The sequence below is a fragment of the Mandrillus leucophaeus genome, unplaced genomic scaffold (assembly GCF_000951045.1).
Source record: "Mandrillus leucophaeus isolate KB7577 unplaced genomic scaffold, Mleu.le_1.0 Scaffold1428, whole genome shotgun sequence".
In the NCBI taxonomy this organism is placed as follows: domain Eukaryota; kingdom Metazoa; phylum Chordata; class Mammalia; order Primates; family Cercopithecidae; genus Mandrillus; species Mandrillus leucophaeus.
Genome location: NW_012101397.1, coordinates 253,594 through 271,538, shown reverse-complemented (window position 1 = coordinate 271,538; position 17,945 = coordinate 253,594). Strand labels below are relative to the sequence as shown.

The following is a 17,945-nucleotide window of genomic DNA, read 5'->3' as shown; positions in this document are numbered from 1 at the left end:
TATGGAACAGTGTAAGAAGATCTGGTTTAGAAGAAGATTATGATGTTTGGTTTTGGACATACAGATTTTGATATAGTCAAGTAGCCTTTTGGATCTGTAAGTCTAAATTCCAAAGGAGATTGTACTATTCTTATCATTGGGAAACCTTCAGTGATATCCTTGACATAAAATTTAGAACAGTAGTTTAGATAAACTACCTTAGCAGCCCATTTCTCACTACGGCCCTCTCCTGTGCCATTATTTTACAGCCTCGCCAGCCATTCAGTTATCATGAAGGTGCTATTACATTTTCTTCTTCTAGACTGTTCTGCATACTAGGCTGTTAACCCGAAATGCTTTTCCTTACCCTTTCTGTATCAGGTACTAATTTCTTCAAGGCTCATTTTTATTGTTACCTCCTCCAATGAGCCTTATCTGTCCCCTTCCCATCTTTTTATTTATTTATTTAATTTTTAAGTTTATTTTAGAGATAGGGTCTCACTCTGTTGCGCAGGCTAGAGTGCCGTAGCATGATCATAGTTCAGTGCAGCCTTAGACTCCTGGGCTCAAGTGATTCTCTCACCTTAGCCTCCTGAGTAGCTGGGACTACAGACTCACCCCACCAACCTGGCTAATTTTTTTCTTTTTTGTAAAGACACAATCTTGCTATGTTAAGCAGGCTGGTCTTAAACTCCTGTCCTCAAGCTAATCCTTCTGTGTCTGCCTTCCAAAGTGCTGGGATTACAGGTGTGAGCCACTGCGCCCAGCCAACCCCTATCTCTTCTTTTAATACATGCTTCCCTCCTGTGTTCAAAGAGTACTTTGCTGTCATATCTATGTCATTTATTTAATTGGACCTGCATTTCAGTTGATCATTTCCATGTTTCACCAACTAGATTGTGTGTTCCTTGAGAGCAGGGATTCCACCTTTATTCAGTGTTTTACATAAAGAAAAGATAATTGCAAAATGAATTAAATTGTAAAGCCTCAGTCTTTTTCACAACGTGTATCCATAATCTCATAGCACCGTAATGTGCTTTCCCCATCTATCTGCTCCTAATTTTCTCTAAGCTATCCTGTCCCCGCAGATACCTAGATACAAAGCAGAAAATGTTTTTCCTTTCATATGCAGAATTCCTGAATCTGTCCCTTTTATCATATACGTTCCTACTTTTACTTTATTTGTAATTTATCAGTAAAACTGAAATCTTTCCATTGCTCATCACATGTGAAAGAATTGGCTAAGGCAGGAAAGGACATCCACAACTCATCTTGTTCTCTGTGTCTCCTCTTTTCCTATTCTTCTGGAGTAAGTCCAGAATCCATGTAGTATTTTTCAGTGAGGTCGTTGTTGGCATTTAAAATCAGGTAATTGTTGCTGGGCGTAGTGGCTCAAGCCTGTAATAGCAGCACTTTGGGAGGCTGAGACGGGCGGATCACGAGGTCAGGAGATCGAGACCATCCTGGTTAACACGGTGAAACCCCGTCTCTACTAAAAAAAATACCAAAAAAAACTAGCCGGGCGAGGTGGTGGGCGCCTGTAGTCCCAGCTACTCGGGAGACTGAGGCAGGAGAATGGCGTAAACCCTGGAGGCGGAGCTTGCAGTGAGCTGAGATCTGGCCACTGCACTCCAGCCTGGGCGATAGAGCAAGACTCCGTCTCAAAATAATAAAATAAAATAAAATAAAATCAGGTAATTGTTGAGACTATATTGCAGGAGAAATGCCCCCAGGCATTTCCTAGTGCAACCTGGAGGGATGGTACTGCCCGTAGTCTCTCCCATTCTCCCCGACTCCTGCATCAACAGAGTATAGAAATGCATAAACAAAGTATGAAGATTGGATCCTTGCCATTTAAGTAATTCCCTCACAGAGGCTTAAGCATTCCACTTGCCTTTTCGGAAGTCTTTGAATAGCTGAATGTTCTTATTATCTCACTTAAGACTGGTATGCATTGATTCTCAGTCTTTTAGAGTCCAAGTTTTATTGATTTATTAGCCCTTTTAGGAGTTACAGATACCTCTATTTAAAAACCTGGAACAACTAGACAAGCCTCTGAAGTCCATACCATTTACATATTTAAGCAACTTTTTACAATTTGTCATAGATATCCTTAATTTATTTCCAGGATCTTTAAAAATTAATGACATTCTTAAGATATTAGAGACAATATATACATCAGGCATTTACACCAAGTTTATCAGTGTATCTGCTTTATTCTGTTGTACAAAAAGCAACTGTGTTCTCAAAATTAAGTACAGATTTTAGGAAAGATAACACCCTGGAGTATCCCTTGCCGAAGATTTTATATTTTTTAATGGACAGAAACTTGATCTGTTGAGATTTTATCAAGAGTGTAAGAATAACCTGTCATGTCTGTTTAAATAAATTTCTCTTAAAATAATTTTTATTCAGGGGAGTAATAGACACTGGGGACTCCAAAAGGAAGGAGGGCAGATGGTGGGGGGACAGTGGGGGGTTGAAAATTACCTGTTGGGCACAGTGTTCACTACTCAGGTGATAGGTATACTAAAAGCCCAGAGCTCACCTCTGTACAATATATCCATGTAACAACACTGCATTTGTATCCCCTAAATCTATGAAAAACAGAATAAAGAATTAAAAACCTATTAACATGTAGAAAAATAATTTGTATTCAGTTACAGGTAACCAAGTAATGCTAGAACTACAATCTCTCAAAGATGAGACATGGGTGTACTATACAATAGAGAGCTCACAATTTGAAATTAAAGGCTTGAGTTAGCCTCTGAGCCAGATTTTTCATGTCGAAAATTAGAATAGTGCCTGCCTCACTGGATTAATGAGATAATATGGTTAGGTGCCAAACATGCCCAGCTAATTTTGCGATTTCCCAAAAATGGCATATAAGGGATTTCTCAGATATCAGATCATGTAAATAACAATCTGATGTATTTATTTCCCTTTCCAAAAACGAAATGTCATTCTTGAAAAATCTTAAGTGGGGTTACTGGATTTTTGTGAATTTGGCCTATCTTCTAGATTTGGAAGTGGCTATGCTGTTTCTTTATCAAGTTAAATTCATTTGTGCTTGTTCCAGGAACAGATCATAAGCAATTTAGGGGAGAAATGGCATCTCTAGTATTGGGAAGATATTTAAATGAAATCCTCAAGGACAAGGATAGTACTATTATTTTCCATATCAGAGTTGCTAATTACAGTGTTCTAGTCATTGGTCATTTTTCCAGTAGTTAGAAACCTCTATCGTGTGTATGTGTGTGTATTCACAAACACATACATATACACATATATGTGGGGTTTTGTTAGGTAAAGATTTGCTGTTTACTTTAGGTCTCAGAATAACATCTCAGTATATTTAAGGCAGTGTCATTTTGGTCTTATCTCAAAGCTTTGGACTAATACAAACATAGAATTCTTCAAAGAAATATTTACAGAAAAACCTAAACAGTACTCTATAACTTAATATTAGTAGCTACTTTGGGGGACTTTTAGGTTTCAGTCATTTACTAAGGAATTTATGTGTGTTTTCTCAGTTCAATCCTGCAAGAGGGGTATTGCTATCCTCCGTTTAAAAAATGAGAAAATGAACTCACTAGTTAAATTGCCAGGATAAGTAGGTTTTAGAACTAGGCTTCAAGTTCCAGCTGTGCTTAACTCTAATACTTACACTCTTTCCACTCTGCTGTCTTGCCTCTCTAAAGTCACTACTGCTAATTTCATCATTTACCTCCTTTGCCATTTCCTTAAAATAATCTTAGTTTGCCTTTTAAGGAAAATAATGGAATGTTAATATGAAAGGCACTAGAAAGGTATTGATAGTCTCATCAAAGCAGAGGTAGATCTAGAAAAATACAGTTTACAGCAGTATTTGAGGAAATGTAATGTGAATCTAACTATTCATTTAACAGATGTTTAGTTAAAATCTGTGTACTAGACACTAGGGAAAGCAAGTTAGAAAAAGACAAATCTAGTCTTGGAATACTCATAGACCAGTGGTGTACAAGGTAGAATGGAAAAAAAGGAGACCGTTTAGATAATACTCTAATCACCTATGGTTGGCATGAAGAGGATTGGCATGCAGTGTTATAAAAGCAAAAACAGTAGAACTTAGAAGCTGCTTAAAAACTTTAGCAAGGGCCGGGCATGGTGGCTCATGCCTGTAATCCCAGCACTTTGGGAGGCCAAGGCGGGCAGATCACCCGAGGTCCAGAGTTCGAGACCAGCCTGACCAACGTGGAGAAACCCGTCTCTACTAAAAATACAAAATTAGCCGTGTGTGGTGGCACATGCCTGTAATCCCAGCTACTCAGGAGTCTGAGGCAGGACAATCGGTTGAACCCGGGAGGTGGAGGTTGCAGTGAGCCGAGATCGCGCCATTGCACTCCAGTCTGGGCAACAAGAGCGAAACTCTGTCTCAAAAAAAAAAAAAAGAAAGAAAGAAAAAGAAAAACTTTGTCAAGAAGGGGAAAAGATCAGAAAGATGCTTCTACTCTTAATTACTGGAAAAAGGATGAAAACAGGTTTATAAAGATACAGGTATTTTTGAAAGAGAGGTGAGGACATTGAATGCTTAGTTTGAGACAGATTTTGATTTGTCAGGGGAAACACAGAAGGATATTCATGTAGAAATAGCCATTAGGCGATTGAGAATTTAAACCTAGAGACAGAGAGAGTCATCTATGTAGCACAGAGTCTGAAGCTTAGAGAAGGTATCACAGTTAAATCCACAGAACTGCTATATCCAGCAGGCACTGTAGGCTCAGGGAGGCAGGGGGCTGCGCTCTTTAAGGGCCTAGAGAAACCCTATTATCTAAAATATAAACAGGAGAAGTTTAAAATCTTAATAAATATTTAATGACAGTTGCAAAATGCAACTGTCAGTTTTAATTGTTATATTTAACATTATTCAAGTATTTCATTTGAAAACAATTTGTAGTTTATATTTTCTTACTTCTTCATGATAAATATCAAGAATAAAGTTATATGTAGCCAGACATGGTGGCATGGGTCTGTAGTCCCAGCTACTCCGGAGGCTGATGTGGGAGACTTGCTTGAGGCCAAGAGTTTGAAGCTGCAGTGCACAATGATCACGCCCATGAATAGCCACTGCACTTGAGCCTTGGCATCCATAGCAAGACCCTATCTCTAAAAATAAGGTAGTTGTTTCCAGATAATTTGTCAGATAATTTGACAGCAGGCCCATGTTCCTGGCAGAGCAGAGGATCAGGATGGCAGCCAGTGCAAAATAACAGAAAAACTTAAGTTTTCAGTTAAAAATTATATTTAATATGAGGACATTTTATATGTTTTATATGTGCACGGAACCTCCAAAAGTAGCAACACCTAGGGCTTTTCTGGCCTCTCCCTTTCTCATTTCTTTATTTTTACTTTATTTATTCATTTTTTTAAATTTTTTTTTTTTTTTTTTTTTTTTTGAGACAAAGTCTCATTCTGTTGCCCAGGCTGGAGTGCGGTGGTACGATCTCAGCTCACTACACCCTCCATCTCCCAGGTTCAAGCGATCCTCCTGCCTCAGCCTCCCAAGTAGCTGGGTTTACAGGTGTGCACCACCATGCCCTGCTAATTTTTGTAATTTTAGTAAAGATGGGGTTTTACCATGTTGGCCAGGCTGGTCTCGAACTCCTGACGTCAAGTGATCCACTCATCTCGGCCTCCCAAAGTTCTGAGATTACAGACGTGAGCCACCGCACCTGGTCCCCTCTTCCTCATTTCTATTGGCAATGTGTTCTAGTCGCTTATGGTTATTATAGCTTCCTACCTGGCCTCATACCCAGCAACCTGTGTACTCCATTTCATTTACTCATGGATACCAGAGTAAGCTTCTAAGTACATAGCTCTGGTAATGTTAGTTCCCTAATGAAAAAAAAAAAAAAAAATTGACTATTTATCAGTCTTTATAAACTCCTAGCAAGTTAGATAGTAAAGGAAGGTTATTTAAATTAAAATAAATTCAAACCGTGAGTATTACTATACTTTCCCTAAATATTGACCAAACTATATTATTTACTGCTTTATAAAATATGTAGAATTTTTCTGCCCTCTTGGAAATGACCCTTTTTATAAGTCTGTCAGAATTCCATTTTGAGGTGCAGCAAAAATACCATCTGCTTTATAAAACTTCTTAGTCACCCCATCTCAAACCAGGTATTTCTTTTTTCTGAATCCCCATAGATGTTTGGAAAATGCCATAAATATTATAATATACACATTTTACATATTAAAACAAATTATTTGACCTTCTCCCTCCACCTCCCATCGTATATGCTGCTTTTGAACAGTGCTGTATCACTACCATCATCATATCTCCTATAGCACCTTGCTTCATACTTTGCATGTACATAGTTAACACATTTTAGGAAGAAGGATGCAATCACATATGTGGGATTCCCATTCAGAGTCTAACTTTTTTTTTTTTTTTAGACAGAGTCTTGCTCTATCACCTAGGCTGGAGTGCAGTGGCGCCATCAGCTCACTGCAACCTCCACCCCCCGGTTCAAGCAATTCTCGTGCCTCAGTCTCCCAAGTAGCTCAGGTTATAGACGAGCACCACTATGCCTAGCTAATTTTTGTATTTTTAGTAGAGACAGGGTTTCACCATGTTGGCCAGGCTAGTCTCGAACTCCTGACCTCAAATAATTCACCCGCCTCAGCCTCCAAAATGCTGGGATTACAGGCATGAGCCACCACACCTGGCCCAGAGTCTAACTTTGTAAAAATCATCAATGCCTCCCTATTCTGCTGCTCAAGTGGTAGTGGTTATGACTTATGACAAGCGATGTAATGAATAGCAAGGACTCTGAAGCCTAGTCCTCTGAGTTCAAATCCTGACTCTGCTGCTTATTGGCTATGTGACCTTGGACAAGTCACCTAACTTCTCCTGATTCAATTTCTTCAGCTATAAAATGCAGATTAAAATAGTATGTATCTCCGAGGTTTGTTTTGAGGATTAACCAAGTTAATGTAAGCAAAGCATTTAGATTTGTACCAGGTTCATAGTAAGCACTCAGTTACTACTATTACCTTTGCTACTATCATCATCATGTTTACACTTAAACCAGATTGAGACTTCCACTTTCATAATCTCAGAAAATGTCTGTCTATCTAAGGAGTAGAAATATTCATGTAGTTCACAGAAAAATAATTTTGGGCATTTAACACATGTTTTGAATAAAACGAGGAGAATACTAAAGTATATTAGGGCAATTCATGCAAGACTATAAATGAACTCTAAGCTTTTTAAAAAATTATAAAATGTCTGATTTTAATGTGTGAAGATAAGGTACTTTGGGAAGCTTTTAAAAGTCAATCTCTCATGCAGTAAGATCCTGTTATAACACAGATGAAGAAGTTATAAATAAGCTTGTTAAGATTTCTTGGTGATACAATAAATGGAAACACTTCAGATTCTAATGAAAGAGTGGAACATAGCACACCCAAAAAATACTCTGAATCAATAAGAGAATAGGAAATTGTATTCATTCAACAAATATTTGAATAGCTGCTAAGTGCCATGCACAGTTTTAGTTGTTAGAGAAACAAAAGTGGACAAAACACAAAAATATCTACTTTCATGAGCCTTATATTCTAGTTTTTTACGAAATGTAAAAATGTATGTCAAAAGGTAAAAAGTTCTATGTAGAAAAATGAAGTCAAGAAAGAAAACAGAAAGTTCATAGTGGAACCAAAATTTGCAATTTTAAATAAGGCAGGCCGGGCGTGGTGGCTCATGCCTGTAATCCCAGCACTTTGGGAGGCCGAGGCGGGCAGATCACAAGGTCAGGAGTTCAAGACCAGCCTGGCCAATATGGTGAAACCCATCTCTACTAAAAATACAAAAATTAGCCAGGCGTGGTGGTGCGCACCTGTAGTCCCAGCTACTCGGAAGGCTAAGGCAGAAGAATCACTTAAACCCTGGAGGCGGAGGTTGCAGCGAGCCGAGGTCACGCCACTGCACTCCAGCCTGGATGACAGAGCAAGACTCCGTCAATAAATAAATAAATAAGGCAGTCAGAGAAGTCCTCCCTGCTAAGGTGACATAGAAACAAAGACTTAAAGGAGGTTACGGCGCAAGCCGTGCAGTTGTCTGAGGGAAGAGCACTCCAGAAAGAAGGAACACTCACTGAGTGAAAAGCCCTGACGTGGGTACCTGTCTCTCATGTTCCAGGAACAACAGGGGAGGCCATTGTAGCTGGTGGCAGTGGAGTAAAGGGATGACTAGTAAGAGATGAAGTCAGGGAGGTTATGGGATGTGGTGGTGCAGGTGTAGATCACGGCCATTGTAAGAACTTTGGCTTTTACCCTGACTGAGATAGAGAGCCACTGGAAAGTCACAGGTATAAAAAGAGTGTTGTGATCTGACTTAACTTTTTAAAACAACTACTCTGGCTGCTCTGCAGATAATTATAAAAATATTATTGCAGTTATAGGAGACTGTTGCATTGCTGGGACAACATGGTATATACATAGTGGGTAATAACACAGACTCTGTAGCTAGACTATCTGGGTTCAAACATTGAGTCTGGCACTTCTTTAATTTGTGATCTCGAACAACTTAAATTCCCTATGATTTGGTTTTCTTAGCCATGAAATTAGGATAAATAATAATACCCATCCCATAGTGTTACTGTGCAGAATTAAACAATGAGGCCAAGCGCAGTGGCTCACGCCTGTAATCCTAGCACTTTGGGAGGCTGAGGCAAGTGGATCGTGAGGTCAGGAGTTCAAGACCAGCCTGGCCAAGATGGTGAAACCTCGTCTCTACTAAAAATACAAAAAATAAGCCAGGCGTGGTGGCCCTCACCTGTAATCCCAGCTACTCAGGAGGCTGAGGCAGAAGAATTGCTTGAACTCGGAGGGCGGAGGTTGCAGTGAGCCGAGATTATGCCACTGCACTCCAGCCTGGGTGACAGAGTGAGAGTCCATCTCAAAAAAAAAAAAACGAAAAAAAAAAAACAGAACTAAACAATGTACATGCCAAGGATTTAGAACAGTACTTAGCACATAGCAAGTATACTATATGTATTAGCAACTATGATTATTAATGTTGTTAACTGGATATACAGTATATGAGAAAAAAAAAGAATTGGCCAGACATGGTGGCTCATGCCTGTAATCCCAGCACTTTGGGAGTCCAAGGCGGGTGGATCACTTGAGGCCAGGAGTTCGAGACCAGCCTGGCCAACATGGCAAAACCCCTCCTCCACTAAAAATTAGACAGGTGTGGTGGCACACGCCTATAATCCCAGCTATTTGGGAGGCTGAGGCACGAGAATCGCTTAAACCCAGGAGGCAGAGGTTGCAGTGAGCCAAGATCATGCTACTGCACCCCAGCCTGGGTGACAGCGAGACTCTGTCTCAAAAACAAATAAAAAATGAACTGACTGTTGAACATGCAAGTAGAGATACTAAGTAGGTAGTTGGATATATGAGTCTAGTATTAAAGGAAGTGCGGGCTAGTGGTGTACCTTTAGAATTCATCAACCAATAAATTATTTTTAAGAGTAAGAAAAGTAATTAGGCCTAACATGGGATTAGGGGTATATCGTTCCAACAGCTCTTCCTTGGAGCCTCTACTCTTCACAAGCTTCCTAACAAGTCATGACAACCAGCTCGGGGAGAGCCAGATTATCATAGACCCTATTGAGCATTTTGGATTCCTTCATTACTTTAGAATTTCATCTTATCACAATTGCTTGAAATAAATAGAATTAAGCTAAGGCTAAGAAATACTTTGTTTTAATGACACTGTATCATTGAAGTATTTGTAGCAGGAATTAACTTCTAAAGGAGAACTTATTGATGGCAGTTCTATAGTCACATTGGCTTTTCTGCACATGAATATTAATATGTATTTTTTTAATTCTCAGTAATAAAAGCACCTTTTTTGTTACCTTCTCCTTTTCCTGGTTAGCACATGCTCAGAAAATAGAAAATTTTTGACATTTTCCCACATTAACAGACTTCAGACTAATCATATATAATATACTTCATTCTAAAGTCTTGTGAGAATGATTCTTGAATATTATAGCCTGAGTCACTATTCTTTTTTTGGAGACCCTGTCACCCAGGCTGGAGTGCAGTGGCACAATCTCAGCTCACTGAAGCCTTGACCTCCCGGGCTCAAGGAATCTTCCCCCGACCTCAGCCTCCTGAGTAGCTGGAACTACACACATGTATCACCACACCCGGCTAATTTTTTTTTTTTTTTTTTTTTTTTTTTTTAAGAGACGGGGTTTCGCCGTGTTGCCCAGGCTAGTCTCGAACTCCTGAACACAAGTGATCTGCCCATCTCGGCCTTCCAAAGTGCTGGGATTACAGGCATGAGCCACCACACCCAGCCAATTTATTAATTTTTTTCTAGTTACAAATAGGTATTTGGATTTTGAGTAATGAATGTACAGGCCAGGTTAAGTGATGGAAGAAGGTAATTAATTAGTTTACCATGTTTGGCATGCATCATCTGACTTAATACATCTTTAACATTTTTTCAAAAACATCTCTCTAGAAAGTGATAACCCTGTTGTATAGATGAGACAACTAAGATTGAAAGAGAACAAGTAGGTGACCCAAAACCACACAGCTTGTAAGGTGATAAAGCCAGGTTTGAACCTAGGTCTTTTTATTCTTGTCAGTGCCCTTTCCACCACATTGCCTTTACACGTGATTATTCTCAAAGCTGGGTGCTGTTGTGTTCTGACACTTTCATCTACTTAGAGAAAGTAGACAGAGCTAAGTAGCAAAGCTGAGTTAAATACTGTGCTCTAAATGGCACCACTCTGCCCTGATTAATCTGTATTTTGAGGTGTTGCTGTTTAGATTTTCTCTTGGGTTGTTTTCTGTCGACTAATTCAGATCAGTTAATAGATAAATTTAAGTCTGACAAACTCTCTCTTAATAGTAAAAGATACAATGCAGACAAAGCAGTATAGTCTGTTACAGCAACAGATCAGAATTCTGGCTTCTGACCATATCCTTAGCTTTTTAGCACATTGCCTTGCATATAATAAATAGTCAAAATATATTTAACTGACTGATTTTTACCTTTTTCTATACAAATTAATTACAAATTCTAATATGAGTTATGAATGTGCAGTATTTGCTACACTGATACTCTGGACTCTGACAGGAGAGTACAAAAGCCCCTCAGGATATGGTCAGAAAAAGACACCCTGTTAAGTAGCTGGGACTGCTGCTGCTTTCTTCATACTGCCTTGTAATAACTGGTGGTGGGAGGCAATCAAGTCATTTGTAAATCAGGGATAACAACATCTGTAATGTTTTTAAAATTGGAAGGTTAGCTAGCCAAGTGTATAGCCACAAGGCCAACTATATCTAGCATAGGTGACTATATTACTTTTATTGTAGTGTTGAATTACATTATTCCTTTGGTTCAGACTCTTTACATATCTCTTGTTCATGCCTGAAATGTAGAAAGATCTTGGAAGGGAATATATTCTAGGATCTCTTAATATTTAAATTTTTTAAAAGAACCACCTTCATGATACAAAAACAGTGCTAGCAACTTACTCAGTGCCAGGTACTGTTCTAAGCCCTTTTATATTTGTTGACCCATTTCATCCTCATAATTGTCTTCTAAAGTGAGCATTAGCATTTTACAGTTTTAGAGTTGACAAATAGATGCAGAGGTTAACTTGTGTACATAACTTGCTAGTAGCAAAGCCAGATTTGAACCCAAGCCATTTATGCCAGAATCTATGCTTCACTACTATACTATATGGAGCCAGACTCAATAATCTTATTTTTTGGATTTGTGCCTTTCCTTGAATGTTTAAGAAAAGCCTTCCTTATTTTCCAATGCTGCCTTTGAAAGGTTTTTAAATTTTGCCTTTTACATTTGGGATTTAATTGTCTATCTGGAGTGAGTTAGAAATCTAATTTTATGGCGGGCACAGTGGCTCACGCCTGTAATCCCAGCACTTTGGGAGGCGGGCGGATCACCTAGGGTCAGAAGTTCGAGACCAGCCTGGCCAACATGGTAATAGAAACCCCGTTTCTACTAAAAATATGAAAAAATTAGCCGGGTGTGGTGGCGCGCACCTGTAATCCCATCTACTCAGGAGACTGAGACAGGAGAATCACTTGAAGCCGGGAGGCAGAGGTTGCAGTGAGCTGAGGTCACGCCTCTGCACGCCAGCCTAGGCAACAAAAGCAAAACTCTGTCTCAAAAAAAAAAAAAAAAAAAGAGGAGAAATCTAATTTTATGTATGGACAGCCTAATAATATGCCAGCAAAGGCTGTTGAAAAAGGGAACCACTTTTCAGTTGGTGCCTTCATAACTCATAGCTAAGTGCTAAGTATTAATGCCTAGCGCATGGACTTCCCCTTTAAGGACTTTGTTCCTAACTCAGAGTATATCGCAGCTGTTCTCCTCCCCGTCCTGTGATTCTGTAATCCAATGTAACTTTCTCTTTCTTTCCTCCTTTGCTCTCCCTCTGCACCCCACTCTTCTTTGTCCTCTTCTCTGGTTTTTTCCTCTCTTCTTCCCTCTCTTTCTCTCCATCATTCTCCTCTCTTCCCCTCCCCTTATTTCCCATTTTCTCCCTCCTGTAAAAAAAACTGTTTCTGCCAGAATTGGGAGGAGTTCCAGTAGTCCAGTGATTCATGGTTTCAGTGTTAGACTACCTTACTGCTGAAGCTATGGGTTAGTTTTTTTTAGAGGCTGAAGACCTTGGGTTCTATCAGCTATACTCTTGCAGGCATGTTGATGATTCTGAATAGGAGCCAGGACATACTATGGCTCCAAACAGCCCAAGTAGGACAGAAGTCAGATTATAGACAGCCTAGTTTATCTCTTCAGTTACTACATAAGGAAATAAAATCACATCTGAAATGTGTTCACTTGTAAACATGGGGATACATTCTGAGGAATGCAGTTAGGGAGTTTTCTCAAAGTGCGAACATCAATGAGTGTGCTTACATAAACCTAGATGGTATAACGCCTAGGCTATGTGGTATAGCCTATTGCTTCTAGGTTACAAACCTGTACAGCAGGTTACTGTACTGAATACTGTAAGCAGTGTACCACAGTGGTGCTTGTGTATCTAAACATAGCTAAACAGAAAAGGTACAGCAAAAATCTGGTATTACAGTCTTATGGAACCACTGTCGTATATGCAGTCCATCATTGACTGAAATGTCATAATGCAGCATGTGACTATATGTTGAAAGTTTAGTGTAGAGATTTTTTTTTTTTTCCATTTTAGAGATATAATCAAATACAATCATGGCTCATTGCAAACTCTGCCTCCCAGGTTCAAGCTATCCTCCCACCTCAGCCTCCTGAGCAGCTCGGACTCCAGGCACGTGCCACCATGCCCAGCTAATTTTTAAATTTTTTGTATATATGGGATTTCGCCATGTTACCCAGGCTGTTCTCAAACTCCTGGGCTCAAGCGATCCTCCCACCTTGGCCTCACAAAGTGCGGAGATTACAGGTGTGAGCCACTGTGCCTGGCCATAGTTACACTTCTTTAGTCTACAGATTGCATGTAAATATTCATATTAATATCAGAGAACCTAAGAGAGGGATAACTAGAGCATGCAGAAGCTTAGAGTCTTGGATCTAGTGACATTCTTATGTTTGCTTTCCTTTATATTGTGGTATATTTTGAGCTTAATTATTAAACATAAATACTCATCAAGGTCAAGGATCTGAAATCTCATTCAGAAAGAAAATGTAACAATTAGAACCTTGTACAACCTAGAAGACATTGGGCACTGAATAAAGTGGATTTCCAGGAGCCCTTGTTGCAACTCTTGGCACCTTGGTTATCTGGCACTCTGGCTGCTCCTCCCTTCTGCTGTGTCTGGCCATTCCACTGCTTGTTAGCATGCACCAAAAGATGAATTGGGCAGAAGGAAGAAGTGACACAAAACAGTTATTGTGCTAGTAACTATTCCGGATATTCTCTTTTATTAACTAGTGGAGCATAACGTTATTTTGTCATTAATTTCAGTATTAAGTTCTCTTTTGATTTTATTTAAATGCACAGTATTTCTCATTTGTTCATCTAGAAAGAAAGTAATGTTTTTATTCACATCAGTGGTAATATATTGAATTCGGTAATGAACTAAATGTGTTTTATGGCTCAGAGATCAGCATAGCTACTGCTCAGATGGCAAACTGAGGTAATACATCCCAGATGAAAAAAAGAAGATGTTATCCCTAGGTTAATTATTGGCATTTCATAAATATTTCAAACTTCCTGCATTATTGTCATGAAAATATGAGGAAGAAGGTAACCTTGTATATAGTTCTTTCTAGCAAATTGTTACCTGGTACAGATTAATATGGGAACCAAGAAAAGGATTGTAATTTGGCACTTGTACTGGGGATTTTTATTACCCTAAGAAGGTTATTTTATTACTCATTACTCATTACTCTGTTACTGCTTAACAGAGAGCAGTTTTGTTTTGTTATGTTTAGAGACAGGGTCTCGCTCTGTCACTCAGACTGGAGTGCAGTGGTGCGATCATAGCTCACTGCAGCCTGGAACTACTGGGCTCAAGTGATCCTCCCACCTCAGCTTCCCTACTAGCTGGGACTACAGGTGTGTGCCACCATACCTGTCTAATTAAAAAAAAAAAAAAAAAAACTGGGTAGAGAGGGGGTCTCACTGTGTTGCCCAGGATGGTCTTAAACGCTTGGCCTCAAGTGATCCTTCTCCTTTGGCCTCCCAAAGCGCTGGCAATATAGACATGAGCCACTGTGCCTGGCCAAGAACAGTTTCTAGAGCCTTCTTCTTTGGGCACTACTCAAATTTACCACCACAAGCCACACCCAGGGATGACCTACTAAAGGATTTTTTTCTCCTGAATTTGAGAAACTTGACCTCCCCAGATTTAACTAACTATGTTGAAGACTGAACATTTATGCTTTTAAATCTGAGTATCTTGTCTTTTTCTTCAACTCCTTTGAATGATTCTCACCCACATGAAAGGGTTAAAGTATATGTGCTTTGGAGTCCCTTGCCTAACAAAAACCTTTTACTGAATAAAAGTCACAAAATTTGGGCTCCAAAAGACCTGACCTTTGTCCCTGACTTGTTAACTTAACTCTTACTGTTCCTGTCCCTGAGTTTTCAAGTTTTCTTGCTCAGGGTTATCACCTTTGATTTGGTAACATTCATCTTTGCCACCTTCAGCAGTACCTTCCCATCTTGCCTCCAACCATCTCCAGCTGCCACTTAAGTGCCCTTAGAATATATAGAATGATCCATCACCCTTGACATAATTTGGATAAAAATCATTGTGATAAAAATTGCATTTTTATATCTAGCCAGTAACATACCTATTCTTGCCAACATTTTTAGGTGACCATAATCTATAAGTGTGGATCAGAATTACAGAGATGTCTGAACACCAAAAGGGTTTTCATATGATTATATTGGAATGGAGATACAACTTGTTTTACATAGATGTTCTTCTGAATAAAAATTATGTGTAAAGAAAGTGAATTACTTCATACTTTAAACCCACTAAGGGAGTGTTATTGTGTGAAGAAACACTGAAAAATCCTCTAGCAAAGGAAGAATCTGCCAGCTTATATCTTGTGCAGATCTTTTTTCATATATCTGTTTTGCTTAAAGTATACTTGTATGAGGACATTATATAAGAGGGAGACAGGGCTTGCATAGGACAAGGGGGAATTATAGGTCCGTTTATCTACTGAGATTTGAGAGTAGATACATTTACAATACATTTTGGCCCATTGATTTTGGAGACGTAGTCCTCTTGGGCTTCTAACATCTACCTCTTGTTTTTACACTAGATCGAACGGTTGGAAGTAAGTAGCCTTGCCCAAACGTCCAGTGCAGTGGCCTCCAGTACCGATGGCAGCATCCACACAGACTCTGTGGATGGAACACCAGACCCTCAGCGCACAAAGGCTGCCATTGCTCACCTGCAGCAGAAGATCCTGAAGCTCACAGAACAAATCAAGATTGCACAAACAGCCCGGGACGACAACGTTGCTGAATACTTGAAGCTTGCCAACAGCGCAGACAAACAGCAGGCTGCCCGCATCAAGCAGGTCTTTGAGAAGAAGAACCAGAAATCGGCCCAAACTATCCTCCAGCTGCAAAAGAAACTTGAGCACTACCACAGGAAGCTCAGAGAGGTGGAGCAGAATGGGATCCCCCGGCAGCCAAAGGATGTCTTCAGGGACATGCACCAGGGTCTGAAGGATGTGGGAGCAAAGGTGACTGGCTTCAGTGAAGGTGTGGTGGATAGTGTCAAAGGTGGGTTTTCCAGCTTCTCCCAAGCCACCCATTCAGCAGCAGGCGCTGTAGTCTCAAAGCCCAGAGAGATTGCCTCACTCATTCGGAACAAATTTGGCAGTGCAGACAACATCCCCAACCTGAAGGACTCTTTAGAGGAAGGGCAAGTGGATGATGCGGGGAAGGCTTTGGGAGTGATTTCGAACTTTCAGTCTAGCCCAAAATATGGTAGTGAAGAAGATTGTTCTAGTGCCACTTCAGGCTCAGTGGGAGCCAACAGCACCACAGGGGGCATCGCTGTAGGAGCATCCAGCTCCAAAACAAACACCCTGGACATGCAGAGCTCAGGATTTGATGCACTACTACATGAGATCCAGGAGATCCGGGAAACCCAGGCCAGACTAGAGGAATCCTTTGAGACTCTTAAGGAACATTATCAGAGGGACTATTCCTTAATAATGCAGACCTTACAGGAGGAGCGATATAGGTAAGTCACGTGGAATTAATATCTGAAATTATTTGTGTAGGGTTCCCCTCCCTTTAGATATGGGGAAATGACTTTTTAAAGTCTTTGTCTTTCTCTAGAGTGTCCAGAGCACTTTTGATATGTCATAAGACATCCACATGAGTTCCTGATGAAGCATTGCTGTAACTCTCCAGTCTTTCACGCCAGTTTAGAACTTTAAAATGAAGTCCAAGCTTTCTAAAGTATTTCACCTATTTATTTATAATTAACAAAACTACACAATCATTGCAGCCTGTAACTGTACTACATTGAATTCAAAAGATCTATAATTCTTAGAACTGTGAAGATATCAGCCAAGTAAAATGTAATGACTTCTATAGGTATTTGGCCTTAAACACACTTATCTGAGTAACTTGGTATAGAAAGATTAGACTGGAAACAAATCCAAATAAGAATGTTATCTTTATTATAAATTGACAAGTGTTTGAATGAGAGTGGACTTAAACATGAAATGGTTCTACAGGAGTTAGAAAATTCTCAAAGGGTTAAGTGCTTTGAATCATAGTCTCTGTTAAAGGTAGAAGCTGGTCTCGTTTTTGTGTTTCATATTACACGACATATTCTATTAGACCACTCTTGGCTATACTCTGAATATGTGTCCTTTCTCCTTGTTACCTTCACATGCAGAGAGAAATAATATTCTCGCCTGACCAACATGGAGAAACCCCATCTCTACTAAGAATACAAAATTATCCGATCATGGTGGTGCATGCCTGTAATCCCAGCTACTCGGGACACTGAGGCAGGAGAATCGCTTGAACCCCGGGAGGTGAAGGTTGCAGTGAGCCGAGATCTCACCATTGCACTCCAGCCTGGGCAACAAGAGCAAAACTCCGTCTCAAAAAAAATAAATAAAATAATCTATGGATAGATCCAAACTTTGTTAGCCAGAGACAGGCCACCTAGTGCTGCAAATTGAGGACTAGTCTTACAGGAGCTACAGGTCAAGTTAGGCCTTGAAGGACCTGGGTTCTGGCCCTGTCCCAATTATTAACTAGAGGAAATCCTCAGTATTTCTACTGTAATATCAGGAGTTGAACAGATAATCTTTTAATATCCCTTTCACCTTTTAAAAATAAGTGTTTTGGCCGGGCGCGGTGGCTCAAGCCTGTAATCCCAGCACTTTGGGAGGCCGAGACGGGCGGATCACAAGGTCAGGAGATCCAGACCATCCTGGCTAA

At 39.9% G+C, this 17,945-nt stretch overlaps 1 protein-coding gene across 1 annotated transcript in view; it reads left to right on the top strand.

The window, feature by feature from the left end:
* The window catches only part of TMCC1 (transmembrane and coiled-coil domain family 1), a 156,040-nt gene that overhangs the window by 115,010 nt on the left and 23,085 nt on the right, over positions 1–17,945 (top strand). Inside the window, exon 2 of the mRNA XM_011974203.1 lies at positions 15,791–16,725. Within this exon, the coding sequence (XP_011829593.1) occupies positions 15,791–16,725 (935 nt within the window). The remainder of the gene's footprint in view (positions 1–15,790; positions 16,726–17,945) is intronic.